The sequence below is a fragment of the Tenrec ecaudatus genome, chromosome Y (genome assembly GCF_050624435.1).
Source record: "Tenrec ecaudatus isolate mTenEca1 chromosome Y, mTenEca1.hap1, whole genome shotgun sequence".
Taxonomy (NCBI): domain Eukaryota; kingdom Metazoa; phylum Chordata; class Mammalia; order Afrosoricida; family Tenrecidae; genus Tenrec; species Tenrec ecaudatus.
In genome coordinates, this window is record NC_134549.1 from 19,222,122 (window position 1) to 19,242,823 (window position 20,702).

The window sequence follows — 20,702 nt, forward strand, 5'->3', positions numbered from 1 at the left end:
CCGGCGGCGCCCTGGCGACGCAAGGTGCCAACGCGTCGCGCGCGCACGTGCTGCGCAACGGCACCCTGCACATCCCCAGGGTGCGCGCGGGCGACGCGGGCGCCTACACGTGCGTGGCCGTCAACCTGCGCGGCGCCGACCGCCTCACCGTGCAGGTCGCGGTCAGGAAGAGGCCGCCCGGCCGCGCACCCAAGGGAGCCCGGCGCCCCGGCGGCGGCGGCGGCGGCACCAGGAGGAAGCCGGCGCCCAGGACGCGAGGGGACGTCGTGGAGGATCAGGGCGGCTCCGGGGAGGGCGGCGGCGAGGACCCCGCTCCCCAGGGTGCCCTGCACGTGCCGGACGCGGGTGCATTCACCGGGGTGCAGGAGGAGCGCGCCCCGGCCCAGAAAGGCGCGCGGAGGCCGAACGTCTCCATGGGGCCGCGGAGGGAGCCCGAGGCCAGCGCGGCGGAGGGGCGCCGGGCGTTCGAGTCCAGGCGGCGCGTCCACGTGGCCAACAAGCAGATCCACCCGCAGCGCTGGGCCGATATCTTGGCCCGAGTCCGAGGGAGGAACGCGCCCAAGGGCACCCAAGGGCCGCGCGCCCCGGAGACGTCCACGCCGGCCTCCCTGGGGGCGGAGGAGGCCCCGCCGCCCGCCGCCGCCGCCCCGCCCTGGACAGCGCCCGCAGGGGCGCCCACCGCCCTGGAGGAGGCCTCTGCAGACACGTCCCTGCTCGGGGAGGACGAGCTGACCGACGCCCCCACCGGGGCCACCCTTGGGCGCCAAGCGCACGGCGCCGAAGCCTCCGGGAGCCGCGCGCCCAGCCTGGAAAGCGCCCCGGAGCGCGCGCCCCCGGCGGAGACGCACGACCCCGGGGTCTCCAGGCCGCTGCCTCCGCCCTTTGCACCGCAGCCCCTGGACGCAGAGCCTGCCCCGCCGCTGCCCACGCCCCTTGGGGGGCACCCAGCGCCGGGCACCAGCTCCTGGGTGCAGCCGGGGACCCCAGTCTACCTTTCCGCAGACCCCACGCTGGAGACGGAGACGGCGATGCCTGCGCGCAGCCCTCCCAGTCCCGCCTGGCAGGCGCCCCTGCACCCGGGGAGGTCCAGCTGGCTGCAAGAACTTGGGGTCCCTTCCGTCCCCGTGCCCCCGCCGGACAGTGACGCGCCCATCCAAGGGGACATGAGCATTGGGGGAGCCTCCACCATGCACGGGATGCCTGGGGTGCCCGGGACGGGGACCCCGCTGGGGAGCCGCCCTGCAGAGTCCAGCCCCCCCCAGGGTGGAAAGTTAGGAAGAACGGACCCCGTTGTCCAGTGGGAGCCAACCACACCCGACTGGCCTCTTGGCAGGACCGCCCTGACCTTGGCCACGCCGCCCACCCCCCCTTCCCGGAGGAGACCCAGCGGGAGGCGGCGGGGGCGTCCCCAGAAGTGGCACCCCCGGGAGAAGCCCAAAGCTGACGCCTCCGGACAGTGGGGAGTGGGCACCCCACCGCCTGCAGGCCCGGCCACCCCAGGGACCCCCCGCAAGAAGCAGAGGCAGCATCGACCTGACCCCCTGACCCCCCAAAACCCAGAGGGGGACCCCTCACCCAGGGCTGGCTCCCCCCCGGAAAGCGGACCCCCAAATGCGACCACTCCAGGTCCCACCGAAGCCCTGCTGTCCCCCACGACGGCTCCTGGGAAGATGGGGGGCCCTCCCGAGCCAGCAAGGGGGGCTGATGACCAGTCGGTGAACCCCAACGTGCATCGTGCTCCGAGCCAGGTGCTGGAGACCAGTGCAAGCCCTGCGCCCCCGGGGACGGCCAGGGAGGGGGCTCACGGGGTCACCCACGTCCACGTGGTCAGCGCCCCACGCCCCACGGAACCAGCCCCGGGCACCCCCTCTTCCTCTGGCCCTGCGGGTTCCACTGCGGCCGCGCTGGAGGAAGCAGGGACCCCAACCCCGTCCGGGGTCTCAGAACCCCCAAGCTGGACCTCCCCGCGCACAGCCCGGCCGCGGAGCCTGGACACGGGCAGCCCCGTCGGTGTCCCTCCGGTGCCCAGTGCATCGGAAGCCACGCATCCTGCTCCCAAGTTGGGGACGGGGCGCCCCGAGGGAGGGGCGCCTGCTTCCACCGTCCACCCTGAGGAAGGACTCGGGTCGCCTTCTGGCCACGCAGAGGCCACCGCCCGCGGCCAGGGCCAGCAGAGCCCCACGCTGACCACCGTCCACGTCGAAATCAGTCCCCCGCCCGCCCTGCCGGGAGGGCCCGAGTCTCCATCCCCAGCACTGTGGCCACTGCCGGAAATGACCACTAAGTCCGTCCCTCGTCTTCCATGGACACGTCCAGCAGCCAGTGACCGGGTCCTCTTTAACTCTGCGCGGGCCCAGGGCACCTGGGGTCCCCTGCTGAGCAGTGAGGTCACCGTCCAGCCCCACGGAGGACCTGCTGTCCACTGGTCCAGCCAGGACGCGCCGGACAGTCCTCCACCGCCTGGGAAGACGGAGGACGAGCTGAGCAGCTGGACGGCAAGCACTGGACCTTGGGGTCCGGCTGTCCAGCCCCGCGATGGGGCCGGGGCGACCCACAGTCCCCGCCGGCCGGACGTCACCCCGACACACACTGCAGCACCCCGAGGGACAGCGTGGCCGCCCCCTGTGTCCACTCAGAGTCCCCCGAAACGGGAGGGGACCTCGAAGCCCCCCCAGCGCCCAACCAACCAGCCGGACATGACGGAGCGCCCTTGGCGGGTTTGGGCCAAGAGCCGGCCCTTCCTGAGCCCCCACCCGCCCCCCAGCACCCCCAGCGAAGTCGGGGGGCACGGCACCCCCAAAGTGTCCCCGAGCAATGACATCTTGGGGGTGCCCGTTGGAAAGCCGCCGGCGTCCAGGCCGCCGCCTGCACCTCCCCGCTCGGGGGGCCCCTTCCTCTCCTTCGCCCTCGACAGGACCTTGGGGTCCCCACACTGGGCAGCCCCCCCAAAGCCCCCCGCGCCCAGCACAGCTCTCCCTGCAGCGCCGAGCAGGAGGGCCAGCCCGGGCTCCGTCCACAGGGTCTTCTCCCACAGCTCCTACCACGTGGACTTGGGGCCCCCGGCGCCCCCGCGGGTGCACCTGCCCAGGGCCACCCCGCCGCCCTTGGGGGGCCCCCACAAGGCGCCCCCGGCCCCCGCCACCCGGAGCCCGGCCGCCTGGTTCACGGCCTCCGCCGGCCCTCCTTCCAGGAACGCGCGCCTGGGGGGGTCCAGGGACTTCTCGGAGGGGGGGCCCCCCGCGTCCACCTTCTGGACTTTGGGGGCGAAGCCCGAGATAATCACCAAGTCGGCCCCCACCGCCGACGTCGCCGCGGAGACGGACGCCGTGTTTCCCTGCGAGGCCACCGGGAAGCCCACGCCGATTATCACCTGGACCAAGGTGTCCACAGGTAAGGCCTGCGCTCTCGGGGGGCGGGCAGGAGGTGGCTCCCCTGAGACAGCTGCTGCTTCCCAGGGAAATGCAAACAGGGGGGCGCTGGAGGGGCAGCTCAGGGCGTCCTGGGGTCGGTGCCACGGCCCGTGCAGAACAGATGGACAGACTGCCCGGTCCTGCAGTGTCCCCACGGTCATTCCTGAGCTGACGGCTGCAGCCACTGTGTCCGTCCATCCTGCCCAGGCCAAGGGCCTTCCTCTCTGTCGCTGCCCCTCCACCCGACAGAGCAGGACGTCCTGCTCCAGGGACTGGTCTCTCCTGACCACACGTCCACTGTCCAGGAGACCGAGTCTTCCCGCCCCGCCTCTAGGGGGCGCTCTGACACAGACCCTCCCCGTCCCCGCCTCTAGGGGGCGCTCTGACACAGAACCTCCCCGTCCCCGCCTCTAGGGGGCGCTCTGACACAGAACCTCCCCGTCCCCGCCTCTAGGGGGCGCTCTGACACAGAGCCTCCCCGTCCCCGCCTCTAGGGGGCGCTCTGGCACAGAACCTCCCTGTCCCCGCCTCTAGGGGGCGCTCTGACACAGAACCTCCCGTCCCTGCCTCTAGGGGGCGCTCTGACACAGAACCTCCCCGTCCCCGCCTCTAGGGGGCGCTCTGACACAGACCCTCCCCGTCCCCGCCTCTAGGGGGCGCTCTGACACAGAACCTCCCCGTCCCCGCCTCTAGGGGGCGCTCTGACCGTGCTTCCTGCAGGACAGATGTCTGTCCGTTGGTCAGTCCGCTGCACTGTAACTATTCTGCCCCGTGCACCATTGAGATGCATCCATTTCTCTGCGGGCTTCCTTGTCCAGGGCCCAGCTTTGGACCAGGGTGCAGCCTGGCACCGGTCAGTGGCCTCAGTGCCCTGACCAGGTTGGGGCGCTGCAGCAGGAGGCTGGGTTTGCACAGAGCGCTAAGCCCCCTGTGCAGTTGGGGGGCCTGCAGCCCCCCGCTTTCCTGTTGTCGGCTGAGCGCTGACTCCTTGCGTCACCTGGTGGCTGGTCTCACCTGGCCAGGTGGGCATATGCAGATGCGCATGGATGCTGCTGGCGCGGGGGGCCCCCATTTACATGTCGCTGCCCTCCTCGTTTATGCACCCCGTTCCCCACCTGCCGCAGGGGTTCTGCTGACGCCCAGCGCGCGGCTGCAGCGCTTCGAGGTGCAGAAGAACGGCAGCCTGGTCATCCACCAGGTGCAGGTGCAGGACCAGGGCCGCTACGTGTGCACGGCCAGGAACGTGCACGGGGTGGACACCATGCCGGTGCTGCTGACCGTGAGCGCGCAGCGGCCGCGCGTCCCCGCCCCCCACTACCAGGACGTCACCGTCTACCTGGGCGCCTCCATCGCCATGGAATGCCTGGCCAGGGGCACCCCCGCGCCCCAGATTTCCTGGATCTCCCCGGACCGCAGGGTGTGGCACGCGGGCTCCCCGGGCGACGGCCGCGTCACGCTGCACCCCAACCGCACGCTGTCCATCCGCGAGGCCGCGCTGTCCGACCGGGGCGTGTACCAGTGCGTGGCCAGCAACGCGGCGGGCGCGGACAGCCTGGCCATCCGCCTGCACGTGGCGGCGCTGCCCCCCGCCATCCAGGAGGAGCCCCAGGAGCTGCTGGCGCTGCCCGCGGGGCTCAGCGTGTCCATCCCGTGCACGGCGCGCGCCGCGCCGCCCGCCCGCGTGCGCTGGGTGCTGGGCGACGGCAGCCTCGTGCGCCCCTCGCAGTTCGTGCGCGGGAACCTCTTCGTCTTCCCCAACGGCACGCTCTACATCCGGCACCTGGCGCCCGGCGACAGCGGCCGCTACGACTGCGTGGCCACCAACGCGCTGGGCGCGGCGCGCAGGTCGGTGCAGCTGCGCGTCGGGAGCCGCCCCGCGCAGGTGCGCATCACGGGCACGTCTCCGCGCAGCACCCACGTGCGCTACGGGGCCGCCCTGCGCCTGCACTGCAGCGCCGCCGGGGACCCGCGCCCGCGCACCCAGTGGAGGCTGCCCTCGCAGCGCGTGGTGCACGAGCAGTTCAGGTACCGGGGGGCCGGGGGGGCCGGGGGCAGGCTCGGGGGTGCGCTCCCGGTGGCGCTGCGGGGAAGGGGGTGGACACCCTGCAGGGTGGTCAGGTCTCCAACCCCCGGGGGGACAGAAGGAGCGTGCACAGCGCGCCCCCAAGCACCTCGTGCAGGTCACTAGAGCCCCTGCCGGACTGCTGGCCAGCGGAGGGGAGTGGGGGGCGCATTGTGAGGTCCCCTAGATGCAAACCGAAATACTATCGGAGCTTGCAGGACACCACCCTCCCCGCGCGCAGCAGCGCTCAGACGCAAGCAAACAATCTCACTGCCCTGAGTGGACGCCGGCTCCCGGGGACCCTGCAGGACAGGGCGGAGCTGCCCCTGGGGGTCTCCCAGGCGGTCAGTCTGCACGGGAGCAGACGGTCTGGTCTCTCTCCCCAGGAGCTAATGGACAGAGAGATATGCAGATAGATAGATAGATAGATAGATAGATAGATAGATAGATAGACAGACTGGGTAGATAGATAGATAGATAGATAGATAGATAGATAGATAGATAGATAGATAGTTAGATAGATAGTTAGATACATAGATACATAGATAGATAGATAGATAGATAGATAGATAGATAGATAGATAGATAGATAGATAGATAGATAGATAGACAGACTGGATAGATAGATAGATAGATAGATAGATAGATAGATAGATAGATAGATAGATAGATAGATAGATAGATAGATAGATAGACAGACTGGATAGATAGATAGATAGATAGATAGATAGATAGATAGATAGATAGATAGATAGATAGATAGATAGATAGATAGATAGATAGGCAGATAGATAGATGGATAGACAGATAGACAGACACTGCCCTTGAGTCGACGCCGGCTCACGGGGACCCTGCAGGACAGGGCGGAGCTGCCCCTGGGGGTCCCCCAGGCGGTCAGTCTGCACGGAGCAGACGGTCTGGTCATTTGCACCCCCCGCTCCCCGTCCGTCCGAGGGGCTGGGGGGTGAGAGCTGCTGACCTGGTCATCAGCATCCCGGGCATCACCCGGCGCCCACACGGCGCTCAGAAGTTTAACCAGGAACCTGGTGGCCGAGTGGTCACAGGCTGGGCTGGGCACCTCCAGGTCCGCAGGTCCCACCCCGAGCCCCTCCGGGGGGCAAAGGCAGGCTGTCCTTCTGGTTCCCGTAAAGAGTCGCCCTGTGGGTGACCCACGGGGCCAGCGCTTCCCCGCCTGTGATTCCGAACACGTCGGCGGACAGCTTGGCCTTGGCCTCTCGGAGGCTTCCTTAGCCCGGGGGGTACCGTGTCCAGCTGCCCGGGGAGGAGAAATTCTGGTCCTCTGCTTGCAGAAAGCCCTGGACACCCTGTCCGGGGGCCGGTGTCCTGTGTCCAGTGCATTTGAGGGACTGGTGAGCACTTGACCGCTGGGAACCAGCCCACGTCCATCCCCTGGCTCTGAGCTGGTCCGGGGCGGCCCCCAAGGACAAAGTTTGGGGGTCTCCACGTTCAGAAGAAAGCTCGCTGCCCTCAGGCTGATGCTGACCGGTCCCCACGCGGTGGGACACAGGGTGCAATGTTTGGCCACGTCTGCAGCCTGGCCTCCCGCATGGGGGCTCCGGGGATGGGGCGTCCCTGGCTTGGCTCATGTCCACCCTCAGCGCACGGGAGCCCGATGTCCCTCCGCCTCTGATACCCCCCTGTCCCTTAGCCCTGACCCGCGCGTGCAAGTGTTCGCCAACGGGACGCTGCTGGTGCAGTCGGTGACCGACAAGGACGGCGGCGAGTACGTGTGCATCGCGCGCAACAGGATGGGCGACGACTCCGTGGCGCTGCAGGTGCACGTGGTGATGCAGCCAGCCAAGATCGCGCGCAGGGAGGACGCGCACCACCGAGTGGCCTACGGAGACGACCTCAAGGTGGACTGCGTGGCCACGGGGCTGCCCAACCCGGAGGTGACCTGGAGCCTGCCGGACGGCAGCGTGGTGCACCCGCTCTTGCAGGCGGACGACGGCGGGGCGGGCGCGCGCGCCCAGCGCTACCTGGTCTTCAACAACGGCACGCTGCTCCTCAACGAGGTGGGCACGCGCGAGCAGGGCGACTACACCTGCCTGGCGCAGAACCAGGTGGGCAGGGACCGCATGACGGTGCGCGTGCACGTGCTGGCCCAGCCCGCGCCCGTGCGCCTCCAGCGGGACCGCTCCGCCGTGCAGGTGCGCTACGGGGAGGTGGTCAGCGTGCCGTGCCCGGCGCGCGGGGAGCCCGCGCCGCAGGTGACCTGGCTGTCGCCCCGGCTCCGGCCGATCCCCGCCGCCTCCGACAAGTACCACGTGTCCCCCGACGGCACCCTCCTCCTGCGCAGGGCGCAGCGCTCCGACGACGGGAACTACACCTGCGTGGTGCGCAGCGGCGCCGGCGAGGCCCGCCAGGTGGTCTGGATCCAGGTGCTCGTGCAGCCGCCGCGCATCAACGGGCACCCGGGCGCGCTGGCCACGGCGCGGGAGGCGGCGCCCGCCGGCAGCCGCAAGCTGCTGCCCTGCAGCGCCCAAGGGATCCCCGCGCCCCGGGCCTTCTGGGCCTTCCCGGGGGGCGTGGTGCTGCCCGCGCCCTACCGCGGGAGCCGGGTGGCCGTGCACGACAACGGCACGCTGGACATCCGGCGCGTGCGCCCCAGCGACGCGGCGCGGCTGCAGTGCATCGCGCGCAACGAGGGCGGCGAGGCCAGGCTGGTGGTGCAGCTGACCGTGCAGGACCCGCTGGAGAAGCCGGCTTTCCAGGACCCCGCGAGCGAGCGCATCACCGCGTGGGCCGGCCACACCATCAACCTCAACTGCTCCGCGTCGGGCACGCCCGCGCCCTGGCTGCTCTGGGTGCTGCCCAACGGGACCGAGGTGCCCCCGGGCGCGCGCCGGCTGCAGCGCTTCCTGCACCGCGAGGACGGGCGGCTGCACATCAGCGCGCTGGAGGCCGGCGACGCGGGCGGGTACCGGTGCCAGGCGCGCAACGCGGCGGGCCGCGCGGAGAGGCTGGTGTCGCTGCGCGTGGCGCACGGGGCCCCCGGCGCGGTCAGCGTCCTGCACGGGGAGACCCTGCAGCTGCCGTGCGCGCTGCTCGCCGCCCGCAGGCCCGCGCGCGTCTCCTGGACGCTGCCCAGCGGCCTCGTCCTGCACGCGCCCGGGTCGGCGGGGCGCTTCTCCGCCTGGGAGAACGGCACGCTGGCGGTGCGCGCCGTGTCCCTCGCCGACCGCGGCGCCTACGCCTGCAGGGTGGACACGGAGCGCGGCCCGGCCGTGCTGACCACGCCGGTGGTGGTGCTCGCCGCCCCGCCGCGCGTCACCGGCCAGGACGCGCCCGTCGTCTACGCGCGCGCGGGGAGCAGCGTGCGCCTGAGCTGCGCGGCCACCGGGCTCCCCAGGGCGCACGTGGCCTGGCAGCTGCCCGACCGGTCGCTGCTGCCCGCGGGCCCCGAGGAGCGCGCGCTGGGGAACAAGCTCGTGCAGCCGCAGGGCGCGCTCACCATCCAGCGCGTGTCCGCCCGCGACGCCGGCTTCTACCGCTGCCTCGCGCACAACGAGCTGGGCAAGGACGCCAGGAGCACGTATGTGCACGTGCTGTGAGCGGCCGCGCGCCCCGGGGTGCGGTGGGGCCGGCCAAGCACAGGGAGAGGTCAGGCAGGCTTTGGAACGAGGCGCCCCCCCGTCCCAGCTGACCCTGATGGAGCAAAGCGGCTCTCCAGGGGGGACCCCGCGTGCGCACCAGCTGCAGGGTGATGCGCTGCACACGGGGCACCCCCGGACCGGGACTTGGCTGCACGTGCAGCGCGGGGTCCCCGAGGGCGCCCTGCTCCGTCCTTCCTCGGCTCCCTCTCCAGCGCCTTCTGCACCGGCCCCCCCACCCTTCCCTGTGGATGCGCGGCTGCTGGGAGCCCATCCGAGTGCGCTCAGGGCCGGACAGAAGACGCGCGCCCCGATGCGTCCCCAACGCGCCCGCGGGGCCACGATGAACCCTAATAAGAATAATCCCAACCCCCCCGCGCAGGAGTCGGCGCACTGGAGGGGGTGTCTGCTGCGCGAGGGGACAGGCCAGTCCTTCGAGCTGCCCCGGGGATTCGAACTGCCCGCCGGGTGGACAGTCTGACGCTGTGCAGGCTGCCCAACGGCCGGGGCGCATCCTGCCTCTGACGCTGACCGCAGTGGGCAGCCCCTTCTGCGTTCCGGGGGCGCCTGTGGGTTCCAGCCGCTCGCGCTCCGTCGGCAGCGCAGGGCGCATAGCCCCCCCCCAGCCAAGCGGACATCGGCTCCGAGTCAGTGGTTCGGTTCCAGCAGGGGAGGCGGGAGGTCAGTGGCTGGTCAGCGCCCTCTGCGGTGGACAGAACGATTGGCAGCACGAGACGAGGCCACTGTGTGAAAAATCGGTATATAGATCCATCTATCCATCCATCTATCCATCTATCTATCGATCTATCCATCCATCCATCTATCTATCTGTCTATCTGTCTGTCTATCTATCTATCTATCTATCTATCTATCTATCTATCTATCTATCTATCTATCTATGTATCTATCTATCTATCATCTATCCATCTATCTATCTATCTATCTATGTATCTATCTACCTATCTATCTATCTACATATCTAGGCAGATAGATATGTAGATAGATATGCAGATAGAGAGATAGATATGCAGATAGATAGATATGCAGATAGATGGATACATATGCAGATAGAGAGAGATAGATAGATAGATAGATTGATAGATAAATAGATAGATAGATAGATAGATAGATAGATAGATAGATAGATAGATATGCAGATAGATGGATACATATGCAGATAGAGATATGCAGATATAGATAGATGGATGGATAGATAGATAGATACATGGATAGATAGATAGATAGATAGATATGTAGATAGATAGATAGATAGATAGATAGATAGATAGATAGATAGATAGACAGATGGATAGATAGATAGATAGATAGATACATAGATAGATAGATACATAGATAGATAGATAGATAGATAGATAGATAGATAGATAGATAGATAGATAGATAGATAGATAGACAGATATGCAGATACATAGATAGATAGATGGATGGATAGATAGATACATAGATATGCAGACAGACAGACTGACTGCCCTCGAGGGGACGCCGGCTCACAGCGACAGGGCAGAGCTGCCCCGTGGGTCCCTGAAGGGGCCCGTCTTTCGGGGAGCAGAGGCCTCCGTCTGTCTTGCTGGGGGCGGCTGATGTGTTTGAACCCCGCGGGGCAGGGACGGGGCGAGAACCCAACAGCAAAAGTAAACTGAGACCCCAGTGCGAAGCGTCCTCGCCAAACAGAGTCGGGGGGCCCCAGTCTCTTTACATTCCTACCTTGCTCCCCGGGAAGCTGTGGGTGCCCCTTGGCGGCCCCCACCCCGGGGGGAGCTCGCTTTTAATGTCGTGTTTTATAGATGGGTGGCTTTGTTTTCCGTCTTTCTGTCCCCCCCCTGCGCCCCCCGTTTCTCAGCCGTCTCGATACAACCTCATAAATTATTGGTCTTTAGAAGACTCGGTGGTTAATCACATCCTGGGGTCCCCTCCCCCTAAGTCCGGTTGCTGACTGGTGGAGGGGGCAGGAGAGAGGCTTGGGGTGTCCAGTTTGCTTGCGCGTGGAGAAGAGTGCCTTGTTGGGGTGCGGGTGGCCGGGGGGCAGGTGGGAAGAGGGGGTCCACAGCTAAGTGTTCCCTCTACGGGACAGAGGAACAGGTGCGCGTGTGTTGGGGGGTGCACGCCATCCCCCCCAAGGGCTGTGGAAGTCGGTTCTGTGCACAATGCACCCTGTGCAGCTCCGCCCCCCTGCACCCCGTCATCCCGGGTCCCAGTGAGGCCCCAGGTGCAGGGGGGACCTGCTGTCCCCCTCCCTGCTTGACTGTCTTTTTCAGGCCCCGACTGTACATTTTATAATAAAATCGCATTTTCCTCACCGCTCGGCCGTCCACGTGCCCCATCGTTTTCAGGGCTCTTCCTCCTTGGGGCCCGGGCACCCGTCCTTAGCCGACCCCCGTCTCCCTGTCACCCACTTTTCTTCCCTTGTTCGTCCCCGGGGAGGAGGAATTTTTGTTCAGCTTTAACGACTCTGGGTTGTTTTCTGAGCAGCGACGCCCACGGGGAGGGCGGGAATTCAGAGTTTGGGGGCCCCCCTTCTCCCCAGGCGGCCCCCCCAAAAGTTGAAGCCTGCGTTCTCTACTTGTGCGCTCTGCATGAGAGTCATGGCCTGGGGAACAGGAAACCCCTCCCCGGGGGGGCAGCAGGGACCCCCAGCATGGGCCCCGTCCTTGGGGACAGCCCCCCCAAAGGTGCTGAGGAGCGGGGCGCCTGGCCAGGGGCCCCAGAGGCAGCGGAGAGGAAGCATTTGGGGGGAGGGGGCCCCAGGTTTGCCCCCCGCCCCGACCCCAGCTTGCTGAGGGCCCAGCACTGTGTGCTCAGGGGGACCCTAGACCCTGTGATTGACTGGGGGGGCACAGACCAGGAGGTGGGGCGGCAGCTGGGTGCCTGCCAGGTGGGGGTACGGGGTCTTGCCCATCCTAGATGCCCAGTGCGCACAGGCCTGGCCCGTGAGGGGGGTGCAGGGCCAGCTCTGCTCTGCAGGGTGTCGGGGGGCGGGGGGTGTCGGGGGGGGGTGACCCCCTTTCTGCAGCGCCCTGGTTCCTACCGGCTCGGTGCCCGCGCACCCGCCTCCCTCGAGGGACAACCCGACGTGTCTTCAGACGTGGACCAGCCCTCCCTGGAGGACAAGTCGCTGCCCCCCCTTTCCACCGTCACCCCTGGACTCCCGCCCCCGCCCCCCCCCAGGTGGACACGGGGTCCTCACAGACCGGCGGGCGGAGAACGACGGACACGTCCCTGCAGGGACCTGCCGGACAACAGGCAGGTGGACGCGGAGCGTGTCCGTGATGGGTGATGGACGGGTGAGAGGTGACCATGAGCACAAGGGGGACAGACGGACAAGCAAGTACGCCGACGTGCACATGATGCGTGGACGGACGGATGCATGGACAGGCAGGCCGATATGCGGATGGCGGATAGATGGATGGACGGATGGATGGACGGATGATGGATGGATGGACAGGCAGGCCGATATGCGGATGGCGGATGGACGGATGGATGGAAGGATGGACGGATGGATGGACGGATGGATGGACAGGCAGGCAGGTCGATATGCAGATGGATGGATGGACAGGTAGGTAAGTCGATATGCAGATGGATGGATGGATGGATGGACAGGTAGGTGGGTCGATGTGCAGATAAATGGATGGACAGGTAGGTGGGTCGATGAGCAGATGGATGGATGGATGGACAGGTAGGTGGGTCGATGAGCAGATGATGGATGGACAGGTAGGTGGGTCGATGAGCAGATGATGGATGGACAGGTAGGTGGGTGGATGTGCAGATGGATGCATGGATGGACAGGTAGGTGGGTCGATGAGCAGATGGATGGATGGACAGGTAGGTGGGTCGATGAGCAGATGGATGCATGGATGGACAGGTAGGTGGGTCGATGAGCAGATGGATGCATGGATGGACAGGTAGGTGGGTGGATGTGCAGATGGATGCATGGATGGACAGGTAGGTGGGTCGATGAGCAGATGGATGGATGGACAGGTAGGTGGGTCGATGAGCAGATGGATGCATGGATGGACAGGTAGGTGGGTCGATGAGCAGATGATGGATGGACAGGTAGGTGGGTCGATGTGCAGATGGATGGATGGACAGGTAGGTGGGTGGATGTGCAGATGGTGGATGGACAGGTAGGTGGGTGGATGTGCAGATGATGGATGGACAGGTGGGTGGGTGGATGTGCAGATGATGGATGGACAGGTAGGTGGGTGGATGTGCAGATGATGGATGGACAGGTAGGTGGGTGGATGTGCAGATGATGGATGGACAGGTGGGTGGGTGGATGTGCAGATGATGGATGGACAGGTAGGTGGGTGGATGTGCAGATGATGGATGGACAGGTAGGTGGGTGGATGTGCAGATGATGGATGGACAGGTGGGTGGGTGGATGTGCAGATGGTGGATGGACAGGTAGGTGGGTGGATGTGCAGATGATGGATGGACAGGTAGGTGGGTGGATGTGCAGATGATGGATGGACAGGTAGGTGGGTCGATGAGCAGATGATGGATGGACAGGTAGGTGGGTCGATGAGCAGATGATGGATGGACAGGTAGGTGGGTGGATGTGCAGATGATGGATGGACAGGTAGGTGGGTCGATGAGCAGATGATGGATGGACAGGTAGGTGGGTCGATGAGCAGATGATGGATGGACAGGTAGGTGGGTGGATGTGCAGATGATGGATGGACAGGTGGGTGGGTGGATGTGCAGATGATGGATGGACAGGTAGGTGGGTGGATGTGCAGATGATGGATGGATGGACAGGTAGGTGGGTGGATGTGCAGATGATGGATGGACAGGTGGGTGGGTGGATGTGCAGATGATGGATGGACAGGTGGGTGGGTGGATGTGCAGATGATGGATGGACAGGTAGGTGGGTGGATGTGCAGATGATGGATGGACAGGTGGGTGGGTGGATGTGCAGATGATGGATGGACAGGTGGGTGGGTGGATGTGCAGATGATGGATGGACAGGTGGGTGGGTGGATGAGCAGATGATGGATGGACAGGTAGGTGGGTCGATGTGCAGATGATGGATGGATGGACAGGTAGGTGGGTGGATGTGCAGATGGTGGATGGACAGGTAGGTGGGTGGATGTGCAGATGGTGGATGGACAGGTAGGTGGGTGGATGTGCAGATGATGGATGGACAGGTAGGTGGGTCGATGAGCAGATGATGGATGGACAGGTAGGTGGGTCGATGAGCAGATGATGGATGGACAGGTAGGTGGGTGGATGTGCAGATGATGGATGGACAGGTGGGTGGGTGGATGTGCAGATGATGGATGGACAGGTAGGTGGGTGGATGTGCAGATGATGGATGGATGGACAGGTAGGTGGGTGGATGTGCAGATGGATGGATGGACAGGTAGGTGGGTCGATGAGCAGATGATGGATGGACAGGTAGGTGGGTGGATGTGCAGATGGATGGATGGACAGGTAGGTGGGTGGATGTGCAGATGGATGGATGGACAGGTAGGTGGGTGGATGTGCAGATGGATGGATGGACAGGTAGGTGGGTGGATGTGCAGATGGATGGATGGACAGGTAGGTGGGTGGATGTGCAGATGATGGATGGACAGGTAGGTGGGTGGATGTGCAGATGATGGATGGACAGGTAGGTGGGTCGATGTGCAGATGATGGATGGACAGGTAGGTGGGTGGATGTGCAGATGATGGATGGACAGGTGGGTGGGTGGATGTGCAGATGATGGATGGACAGGTGGGCACAAGGGCAGGCAGACGGGTAGGTGGGTGGCGGGTGGAGAGGCGGGTGGATCTGCAGGTGCCGGGTGGCCGGGTGGTGACCGGGAAGGGGGGCAGGTAGATGTACACACAGGTGAGAGACACATAATTTACATCAACAAGCGGGTGGCTGGCAGCACTTCGGGTCTCTCACGTCAATAGCTGATCCCTGAGCCTCCGCAGTGTGGACATTCAGGGCTGGGTCGTGCTCAGCGCTGGGGGGTCCTGAGCACCGTGGGGGGGGCGGCCTCCCTGGTCCCCCCTCCAGGCCCCAATCTCCCCTCCTTTCCCTGGTTTGGAGACTGCTCGTGCTTCCCAGGAAGGCGCCTCTTCTCAGGCGAGCGGAGCCGCCTCGCCGTCCGCGGGCCCTGCCCCCCAGGCCCGAGTGTGGGGCTGAGTGTCCGTCGGGCCCTGAGGAGCAGGCGGCCTCGTCTTCGTGCAGCGAGCCTGCTGGTGGGGATGAACCAGGCACGCGCTGGTCATCCGCCCCACACACCTCACCCGAACCCCGGCCACGGAGCCGTGTGCATCCTGCTGTCTCTCTCTAAGGGAGCAGGCAGCCTCTTCTTTCTCTCCCGGGGCGGCTGGTGGCTTCAAACTGCTGACCTCGAGGCCCGCAGCCCAGCCAGCGAGCACTAGAGTCCCCAGGGGTCCTCTCCCAAGAGGGCTCTGCGCCGGATCACCCTCACAAGGAGCCAGATACCCGGAGCGTGTTCTGAAATCCACACCAAGGGCACGCTGGCTTTCCTGCAAGGGGGGGGCTGGGGTCAGAGGGCGCGAAGGGCCAGGTCTCAGACAAGAAGAGACGGATGGACGGAAAGGTCAGGACAAGGGGACCAGGCCAGAGAAGAGCCTGCTGCGTGCATGCAAACAGCCGACATGCAGGGAGGGAGGGACGGGGAAAGGGGGGGCTGGTCCCTCCAGCTGCTGGCCGCTGTCCTCGGGAGCTTGTCCCCATTGTTTGTGCACACAGGCAAAATCCAATTGCCACCTTCTGCCTGCTGCTGCTTGCTTCCAAAAAGCCACGCCCAAGCCCGCCCCTCCCCTGTCAGTCCCTGCTCGCAAGGCAGGGTGCTGGACGCCGGCCTGGCCTGGCGGAGGAGCCTGACAGCAGGGGGGGGGCAGCCCTCTCTGCACCCTCAGTGGGAGCAAAGGGGAGGAGGGGCGAGCAGGAGGGGGGGATCAGAGCAAACTCACTGCCCTCGAGGGGACGCCGACTCTCGGGGACCCTGCAGGACAGGGAGCTGCCCCCGGGGGTCTCCCAGGCGGTCAGTCTGCACGGGAGCAGACGGTCTGGTCTTTCTTGGAGCGGCTGGTGGGTTTGAACCGCTGACCGCGGCCGGCAAGCATGCTTGGAACAAGGCGAGATGCAGTCTCAGGGGGGAAAGTAAAGAGGCAGAAAACCGGTTGTTTTTGTTTGTTTGTCATCGTATCGAATGCTTGCAATTCCAGAGTCTGTTTCCCATCCCGCCCTCGGCTTTTCCAGAATCTCTCTCTTCTGCCGCTTTGGCAGCTGGACAAGGACACAGGAGGCTGAGGACCGAAGCCCCCCGCTTCCCCAAGCGGGTCCCCGGGACCTCCAAAGGGGTCAAATGACCCTCCCCGGGGGTCCCCTAAGACCCTCCCGAAACCCTTATTTCTCAGGAGACACGGCTCCTCCGTCCGTCTGCAGGGGGTCCACCCACAGGCGCCTGCACCCACCTACGGGCGTCCCCGCCTCCTCCCCTGGCCTCATGAACCCCTGCGTCCGGCCAGGACAGCAGTCGGCGAGGGGAGAGGGGCAGGTCCACCCCGGGGGGCAGTTTGACGGACAGGGAGGGGCTGACCAGAGGATGAAGTCCATCAGTCCGATATGAGCCCATCTGTCCAATACCAATCTGCAAAATCCTCTGCAGACGCACGCAGCTCATGCAATGACACGAATGCAGGAGGGTCACAGGCCGGCGGGTGCAGAGTCTTGTGGATCCAGTGGCCGTGGACGCAGCTCAGCGCCGGCGTGGCCTCCACGTGGCTCCTCCTGCTCCAGGGCTCGGGCTCCGTCAGCGCAGCTCCACGCTGGGGTCTGATGGGATCATGCTCTGCTGTCGGATGTGATGTCCCGGCCCTCTCAGGGGGCCTTGAGGCTGGACCGGCTGGACGCCGAGCTCTCTGGAATCTCCAAGTGGACATGAAAGCGTCTCTCTTGCAAGGAGGCTGCTGGGCACGTTGGCAGCTGTGTTTGCATCTGTTTCTCTGTCCCCCTGCCTCCACGGTCCCCCCGGAGTCACGCAGGCAAACTCCCCTCTGCACAGGGTGCAGGGGTGCAGGGGGCCCGGGTGCTCAGGACGGTCAGTTCTCCTTGATGTCCGCCCACGGGTCTTTGGAGCGGGAAAGCGTGGTCAGTCGCGTGTGGACGGTGTGATAAACCAGACCCATCAGCCCGTTCGGACTCACAGCGACCGGTGGGACAGACGGAGCCGCCCCCGTGGGCTTTCCAGGCTGTCGGCCTCATCTCGCGCCGGAAGATTGACAGGCGGGGTTTGGGCTGCTTACCATCCAGACAGGGCTCCCGGGCACCTAGATTCGTCTGTGTGCCGGCACGCGTGCACGTGTGTGCATGCCGGGGCCTGTACGTGCAGGTGCGTGTCCGCAGTGAAATCTCTATGGGAACCGGGAAGACTATGGAAACTGCATGGACTTACAAAGCCACAAACAGATCTGTCCTGCAGGAAGCCCGGCCAGAGCGCCCCCTAGAGGTGGGGACGGGGAGGTTCTGTCTCAGAGCGCCCCCTAGAGGCGGGGACGGGGAGGTTCTGTGTCAGAGCGCCCCCTAGAGGCGGGGACGGGGAGGTTCTGTGTCAGAGCGCCCCCTAGAGGCGGGGACGGGGAGGTTCTGTGTCAGAGCGCCCCCTAGAGGCGGGGACGGGGAGGTTCTGTGTCAGAGCGCCCCCTAGAGGCGGGGACGGGGAGGTTCTGTGTCAGAGCGCCCCCTAGAGGCGGGGACGGGGAGGTTCTGTGTCAGAGCGCCCCCTAGAGGCAGGGACGGGGAGGTTCTGTGCCAGAGCGCCCCCTAGAGGCGGGGAGGTTCTGTGCCAGAGCGCCCCCTAGAGGCGGGGACGGGGAGGTTCTGTGTCAGAGCGCCCCCTAGAGGCGGGGATGGGGAGGTTCTGTGTAAGAGCGCCCCCTAGAGGCGGGGACGGGGAGGGTCTGTGTCAGAGCGCCCCCTAGAGGCGGGGACGGGGAGGGTCTGTGTCAGAGCGCCCCCTAGAGGCGGGGACAGGGAGGTTCTGTGTCAGAGCGCCCCCTAGAGGCGGAGACGGGGAGGTTCTGTGTCAGAGCGCCCCCTGGAGGCGGGGACAGGGAGGTTCTGTGTCAGAGCGCCCCCTAGAGGCGGGGACGGGGAGGTTTGCTCGAGAGGCAGGGATGGAGAAGACATCAGGCCATGACTTCAATCATGATGTCAATCGGGTCGCAGCTTGATGACCTCATTGGGAACCACTAAGGAGATATATAGCTCAGCGGAGGAGGGAGACTCATTCACTTCTTGCTGACGAGCCACATGGAGCTACACTGATGGAGCCCGAGCCCTGGAGCAGGAGGAGCCACGTGGAGGCCACGCCAGCGCTGAGCTGCTTCCACGGCCACTGGATCCACAGATTCTGCACCCGCCGGCCTGTGACCCTCCTGCATCCGTGTCATTGCATGAGGTGCATGCGTCTGGAGAGGAATTCATGGACTGGTATTGGACTGATGGGCTTGATCAGGACCGGGCTGGGCTGGTTTCTCAATGTCCAATTACTCTTTAGACGAAGCTCTTTCTTACACACGTACGAGTGACCATGATTCTGTTTCTCCGATGTCCCCGGACGGACACACACTCCCTATGGATCACCGTGGCCATCTCCCAACCTAACCTGGTCCCACTGACACAAGACCGGGCAGCCGATGAGAGCTTCCCGTCCAGGGCGTCCCCGGGAGCCCTAAGAGGCCACACAAGCCCAGGGTGTCTAGCTGCCACATACCAGGTCACAACGGGACTCCTGGACGCCTTAAGGGAAAAAGATGGACAGACAGACTGGAAGCAGACACATTAGGGGCTGAGGGTGGGGGCGGGAATGACTTGGACCCTGCTTAGATTTCCGTGTGCTCTTGGCTGTGTGGGGCCGGGGGCTCCCCCGTGGTGGACGGGCTCCAGCTGAGCTTGCTGAGACAGTCAGACCAGGAAGAAAGGCCTGGTGCTCTCCTTCGGGAAAAATCAGCCCGTGGAACCTCACAGATCGCGGCCTCATCCCGGGCATGTTTGCCTCCGTGGCCCGCGAGGACTCAGCTAAGGCAGAGGGACGGTGGTGGGGCCGGCGCGGGGCCGGCTGTGTGTCCTTCTGTTCCGGCTGTGAGCCGGAACCCACCGCAGGTGCCACCTGACAGCAAGTCCCTCCTGCCCGTTCAGAACACCAGCCGTTCATGTCTCCCTCGGGCATGTGGGGGTGGAGGGGGGCGTCAATGGGAGCTGGGCTCAGGGGGATGTGCTGAGGCCCCTGGCAGGCCGCTGTTGGGGACGTCACTAGCAGGATGCACATCTGTCAATCCTCAGGCCTGCCTGCCCCTCGCCGGGAGGGACCAGGGCTGGTCCCAGAGGTGCTGGCCTGGGGATGCCTGCTGGGGAGTAGGGGGCAGGGTGCGCAGGGTGGGGTGGGGGCAGCGCTGATCCCTGGAAGCAAAGATGGATGAAGAAAAGGGGCCCAGGCGCCGGGGAGTGGAAGAAGGTAGAGGGACTGCTCCGGGCAGGAGGAGTCTGTCCCGGGGCCAGGGGGCTTGGAAGGAGGGTGCGAGTGGGCCCCTCCGCCTCCCTGCTGGCCAGACCCGGGCGGGAGGGATTCCGGGAAGCAGGATGTGCAGGGTTTCCATGGACTCAGCCTGACGGGAAGAAGACTCTGGCTGCCAGCTGCCTCCCTGTTTCCCGCCAGGAGGAGGGGGGGACGAGGATGAAGAGGAGGAGGAGGAAGGTGTAGGAGAAGGGGGAGAGGGGAGGGGGATGAGCGGGGAGGGAGAGGGGGACAGGGGCAGGAGGGAGGGGAAGGGGAGGAGGAGGGGGAAGAGGAGGAGGGGGTGTAGGAGGGGGAGTGGGAGGGGCAGGAGGGAGGGGAGGGGAGGAGAAGGGGGAGAGGAGGAGGGGATGAGCTGGGAGGGGGAGGGGGAAGGGGAGGCCGGGGTGGGCGCTCCTGCGGAGAGAGGGGGTTCAGAAGTGTCCTTGCAGTCGCGGCTGCTCCTCCTGAACCCCGAGTCATGTCAGAAAGCAGCACGCCCCCCCTCTGCGCCTGCTTCCGGGGTGCACGGCTGTGACCCGAGAGGGCCCCCTGGTTTGATGCTCCGCCGTGGGGGCCCCCAGGCCTTGGCTCCGGTCTCTCCCAGGCACGGCTCCCAGCTCTCCAGGAGGCCGCACTCCGCGGGGACCCACGGGGTTCGCATGGGCTTGGTTTCCAGAACCGGATCTCCAGGCCTTTCTTCAGCGGCACCCTGCGAAGGCGGAGCCTCCCGGACGGACTCCTGGGGGCTCCTAACGGCTCGTCCAATCATCAGAGACGCCTCAGGCGGATGTGCGCGTGCTGCGCATGCGTACACAAGCGTGCGAGGTTGCGCCGGCGTGCTTACCCCTGCGTGCGTCAGTGCGCATGCGTGCGTGCCCCTCAGGGAGTGCCCGTGTTCCCGTGTGCGTGGATGCGCCTGCGTGCGTGAGGACGCCTGCGTGCGTGCCCCTGCGTGCGTGCGTGCGTGGGGGTGCCTGCGTGCGTGCTTGAGGGTGCCTGCGTGCGTGGGGGCGCCTGCGTGCGTACCGTGCGTACCGTGCGTACCGTGCGTGCGCGTGCGTGTGCGTGCATCTAG

At 65.5% G+C, this 20,702-nt stretch overlaps 1 protein-coding gene across 1 annotated transcript in view; it reads left to right on the plus strand.

The window, feature by feature from the left end:
- Nucleotides 1–11,403, plus strand: part of LOC142435560 (matrix-remodeling-associated protein 5-like) — a 26,467-nt gene extending 15,064 nt beyond the window's left edge. Inside the window, exons 5-7 of the mRNA XM_075539787.1 lie at nt 1–3,390; nt 4,535–5,435; nt 7,142–11,403. The exon at nt 1–3,390 is cut by the window's left edge and continues 1,152 nt beyond it. Coding sequence (XP_075395902.1) covers nt 1–3,390; nt 4,535–5,435; nt 7,142–9,047 — 6,197 coding nt within the window. The 3' untranslated portion in view covers nt 9,048–11,403. The remainder of the gene's footprint in view (nt 3,391–4,534; nt 5,436–7,141) is intronic.
- The last annotated feature ends 9,299 nt before the right edge of the window (nt 11,404–20,702 follow it).